We start from the raw sequence: 5374 nt of genomic DNA on the forward strand, positions 1-5374 counted from the left end.
GAACGTTTTTTCTAGCATATCTTACCCAACTTTGTGTGATTCTTCACTGAACTTACTCCATTGTCTTTAAGCCACTTTCTGGCAATGCATTTTACTGTCACATGCGGTAACTTCTCCATGCGATAGTAACTAGCTCCTTCACTTTCGACTCCAAATTACATTCACCACTCTCCAATTAACCAACATTTTATGCTCTAAAGGCTAGAAAGTGGTGGATGGCACCGTTGGACTGACTTAAGGTGGTAACAAGGTACCCGCATTGAACAAGCGTCTGGCAATTGGACCAAGTCTATTACATCGATGTGTGTGGAAGGCTTTTGTCATCACTCCTATAATCGCATACCGAAAAAGTGCACTTTTGACAACTAAAAGGTGAAGTGAAGAGAGCAATTACAATTTGACAAAACAAATTTCCTCCCATAAATATGTCAAATGTCTAGAGTGTCTGTCAAAAATGGCGCACTGCTTGAATCACCTACTTCCCATAATTTTTTTTTCAGTGCGAGCAGCTTGAGCAGATGTGAATAACCTTTTTACATAAAAAATACCAAGATTATTTTCCTCTTACTGCTAGGCGATAAAATACGGCAGGGTTTTATACACTTGAGAGATCCGTAAAAGATTTTTTCCCATCATTACACATTCAAAATGGCTTTTGTGCAAGTGTTCTGCCTCAGCGCATCATCTTTACACAAACAGGTGAAATAGGTTATGTGAAGAGGAAAGAAGTGAATTAGTTTCAAGCTGGGTGGGTGAAGAGAAGGGTAAAGAAAGTCCTTCTAAGCTCTATTTTTGAGGACAAATGAAGGCAGCAGTCAAAACTGGAATGAAGCATATGCAGATCAAGCACACACGCACGAAATGTGCATGCAAGGCGAAGGGCATAAATTGGTGGTGACAGTTGCCGACAGTAATTTTGTTGACCTGTGCAAAAGTGGCCATAGTGTGGCTGTTTCCAATACAGCAATTTGGACCACTCTGAGTGGTAAGCATTTTCCTCCAAATCAAAATCAAATCAGGGCTTCCCAGATTGGGGAGTGGGCTGACTTATTGATAAAAGTGTCCCAGGATAGCAGTAGCGATCTGTAGAGGCAAATTACAGCAATGTCTTCGTCCTCCATTGGTCTGATGGAACTCTGGAGTGACAATTTTCGATCTAAAATGCCAAATACACGTGATGATTGGGTCAATCAATAGGCACTACACGTGGAGACATTTTGGGCGAAACCTTAGCTGGAAATAACATGAATTCGCAATGAAGTTCTGATAGAACTTATAGGAATGGGCAATTCTACCAATTGACATCATGCAGCGTCGCACATCATTGCTCCGTTCGGTGCATCCTTGTCCAGCCGGTAGCCGCAAAACTGCTGAAGTGAATGGTAAGAACGCATCAAATCACAAGAAGCGCCATCTACCGCCCAAGCCCGGAGAGAGGAGTTTGAATGTTAAGCGGGACGAAAAGTTGGTATGCCATCGTACTTCCAGTAGTTCTAGACCACCTGGCAACACAAAATTGGTGGTAGGTAAGAAAGACGCGCATTTAAACCATGAGCTGCGCGTGTCACGAGCAGCTACAATGAAGTCAAAATGTCCACGAAAAACTTCACAAAAACTGGTCTCCAATCCGCCCACAAGAAAGGTCTCATGTTCTGGTGGAAATACAAAGAAGGAGAGAGCTGAATCAAAGGTTTATCACGAAAAAATTGTGCATGAGGCGCGTACTGAAAAGGTTAGCGTGCCGAAGATACCAAAGATTCTTGTGACACTGGTAGAGAGTGAAAGTTGGCGGTCATCGTCTAGCACCACTCAGAGACGGGTGCTCCACTCGCATAGTGGGGATTCAGTGGAAACCCAGGCCGAGGCTATCGACACAGACGAGGTCATAGATTCAGGTCAGACGTCAGACACACTAGACAGTTTCGAGTGTTTCACAGACTCTCAAAATGAAACGACAAGCAGCAGTGATTCTGACAAATTTGATAGACTCCAGTTTAAATCACAGGAATGTAAGACTGGTGGGGAAGCTGAAAGAGGTAGTGGTACTGGACAAGGACACTTTCCGACTCTAAATGCTACCGCTGCCCCAGACTCTCTCTATTACAAGATAAAAAGTACCTCTTTAGGTGGTCGCTCTCAAAACCAACATCCAGTCGGCTCATTAAAAATTCCCCATAAAAGTGGTTTTGATTTGATCCCTTCAAGCACGAAAATTGGCGCATTAGCCCACAGCAGTCAGGAGGAATTTTCGTGGATTGGATGGAATTCTGCAAACTGGCATTACCAAAATACCCAACCTCTAAATAGATGGGGTAGTGCAGGAGGCACTGTGGACGGCTCAGCGAACAAAGACACGTCAAACAAGTATCCACTAAAAGTGGGAAATAAGCCGATCTCAAATCGTTGTAATTCTCTGGTGCATAAGGAATCTTCGAGAAATAAGCATGTTTTTATATCTGGTGCTACACAACCACACATCTTGGTCGATGCTTCGGGGGAGAACGATGTGACGAAGGTGACGTATATGAACCAGACACAATCTGGGGAGGAGGATTTAAGTGAATCCGGTAGCCGAGCCATCATTTCACAGGCCACATACACGCAGACCTCTCTAACGGTCAAAAAGGAGGTGGAAATTGGTGCTGGTGCTGAATGCCATCAAGCAGATCGTGAGCCTTCAACTGTAGGCAGTTTATCTACCCTGCCCCCGTTCACGTTGCCAGAGCATTGTACCCAACTAGACTGTTTAGTTGGGGATGACGGTCCAAATATCGTTTTATCCCCTTCATATGAAGCTCCGTTAGCAGGAATTTTGACCACAGAAGGATGTCAGGAAAAGCTTTCTTTGCCAAATGAGGAAGTACACTTGCAAAGAAGTGAGGCCTTCACACCTGAAATGAATGAAAATGGGTGTGATGAAGATGAATCTACCATTTGTGATGATCCCATCTTGATGCTGACTAATTCCGAGTTTGTGAAAGTTAAAAACTCAACCGGAATAGCACCCGAGCTAGTACAGCGAGAAATGCGAGAGGATGCAGTCACAATTGAAGGGCAAATTCCCCGAAAACGCATGATCTCTATCCGAACCAAAAATCTGACAGAGAAACAAAAGCAGCAAATTCTGCTATCACTGAGTTGGAATCCCTCCAGAATAACTGAATCCTTGGACGCCTCACTCTATGCGACTTGTTTGGAACGCAAAAAACTTCTTTCTCAACCAAACGATTCCAAAATGCCATTATCCAAAAAGATTATTCCACCTAGTAGCGCTTACGTTAAACAATGGAGCCTTTCCGAAGAATCGGTTCATACGGTTGTTGAATTAAATCCTACCTACATGAAAGCCATTGAAACTGTCATATCACCGAGTGAGAGACTTATCACCTGCCTAAATAAGGTATCAAAGTCAAAGTTGTCAGCTTTTAATAAAGGGTCACTCTCTCCCGTGACGTCAATCAACGCTTGTTCAAAAACTTTACATTCATCCATTCAAAATGAAGCTTTCTCCACCAACGTCTCTGCTCATCCATTCAGATACAACTCTCATAGGTCTAGCAGAACCATTTTGCTATCAACGCAACCAATTTCCCTCACTTCAGTCTCGTCCTTTGAATCGGAGGAGCCAATACCCGGTGGTCGGATGAATGCAAACAGATGGTTGAAAGAAGAAGAAGAAGAAGAAGAAGAAGGAAGAGTTTTTGACAAGAGGACAACACTAATGGAAAATACAAATCCTTCACAGTGCGTAATACTAGGTGGAAATAAAGTTTTAGCTTGTCCGCAGAATTTTGTGGAAGTTTACTATGATGCCAGTCTGTGTATGACTCGTGCAGGACCAGTAAGGAGTCGAGATGTTTCGGCAGCAGTCAACGTTTTAATAGACCTAGATCAAAATACTTTTTCAGTGCCGGATCTGGATAGCTCTGTCGTCACCTCCGATGTGGACACTGTTACCCTAGAGCACGACTTCCAGAATGCTGGAAGTCAAAAATCGTATTTAAGGAAAAAGAAGAAGAAGAAGAAGTGTAAGAGATCGTATCAATCTCCCCAAGGCGATCGACAGAGACAGCATGCATCTATTAGTCCGACGCCTAGACAAAGGCACGGAAAAGTGGCCAAGAAGCCGTTTTTCAAGGTTCAAAAATCGCGGCAAAGAAAATATCAAGTTAATCGCTTACCCATGTTAAATTTGGATGGTATATCGCCCAAAAGGATTCCTCACATAAGCAAAGAGCATTCCAGCTCATCCACAGATACACTTCAGGGCTGTAGAAAGGTGACAGAAGCTTCAAAGGAGGTTCAGTGCTCCAAACCTTTGATTGAAAGACCTGCGGTGACTTTTCACTTCATATCACCCAGGAAAACACAAAGTGTATTGTTTGAAAAGCATCTTGCTCAAATCAAACGACCCTCATCATGGAATAGTACCATTTTCTCTGGTCCCAAAGGAGTTGTCATGAATGCTAAGCGAATTAAAAAGCGACAGGCGATGGCTTATGAGAAGAAGGTTCATCAGTTGTCCGTAGCACGAATCCTCAATGAAAACAACAATGCCTCAACCAGGATGGAATATCCGCGTGAATCCCGAAGGAGGAGTTGGGAATCAACACACTCACTTTATTCAAGTGGGATTCTCCTAAAACTAAAATTCTGGGGTCAGAATCGCGGCATAACATGTTGGAATTTTTTTCGACCCCATAAATGTCACAATGACGGTCAATTTGACCATAAGAGTGTGAAATTTGATAATTATGAAAAAATAAGGAAATTGAGAGCCTCCCAGACTAGCAGTTTGAAAGACAATTATTTAAAAAGTTTTCGGTGGAAATATCCAAACCAAAAGGCTTTGCTTCAACCATTACCTCTTTCGTTAGCGTCAGGATTGAAATATTTTACACAATTTGAAGAATTTTTCAACGCTTCTTACACACTCTCTTCACCGACTACACACGAGCGTGTTCAACCTGAGTCCATCGATGAGGCAGATCGAGAGAAAATTACTTTTACCTATTCCTCCGATTTTTGTCGAGTTGAGAGGTGTGAACTTCCACCAATCCCGACTTCAGACGTGTACAATTTTCTTTGCTTTCAAAAACAAGGTATTATTATTTCCAAATTGCCAAATGATGTAAAAATGAAGGCGGACACTTCCCCTCTGCATATCTTACTCGGATTTTTATGCTTTTTTGGTATTAAAAAAGCCTGGCAATTAAAAGTGCGATGGCTTTTAATCTTTCATCCACATTCAAACGCTCTGCGTCAACGAGGGCTTCACCATGACGAATGGACAACGGGGCGGAAGACAATCACATATTCTATTAATTTTGGTGTCATTTCCGAGAAACAAAAAGACATTACGGTGGTTGACTGA

At 42.6% G+C, this 5374-nt stretch overlaps 1 protein-coding gene across 1 annotated transcript; it reads left to right on the forward strand. All coding sequences in view use genetic code 11, as the record gives it.

Moving 5' to 3' along the window:
* Positions 1–1306: 1306 nt before the first annotated feature.
* Positions 1307–5374, forward strand: EGR_05795 (hypothetical protein; the record flags this gene model as incomplete). Its single annotated transcript, XM_024495044.1, has 1 exon — positions 1307–5374. The coding sequence occupies one exon, from the start codon at positions 1307–1309 to the stop codon at positions 5372–5374; it is 4068 nt and encodes a 1355-aa protein (XP_024350507.1).

This window comes from Echinococcus granulosus (genome assembly GCF_000524195.1).
Source record: "Echinococcus granulosus chromosome Unknown EG_S00046, whole genome shotgun sequence".
In the NCBI taxonomy this organism is placed as follows: domain Eukaryota; kingdom Metazoa; phylum Platyhelminthes; class Cestoda; order Cyclophyllidea; family Taeniidae; genus Echinococcus; species Echinococcus granulosus.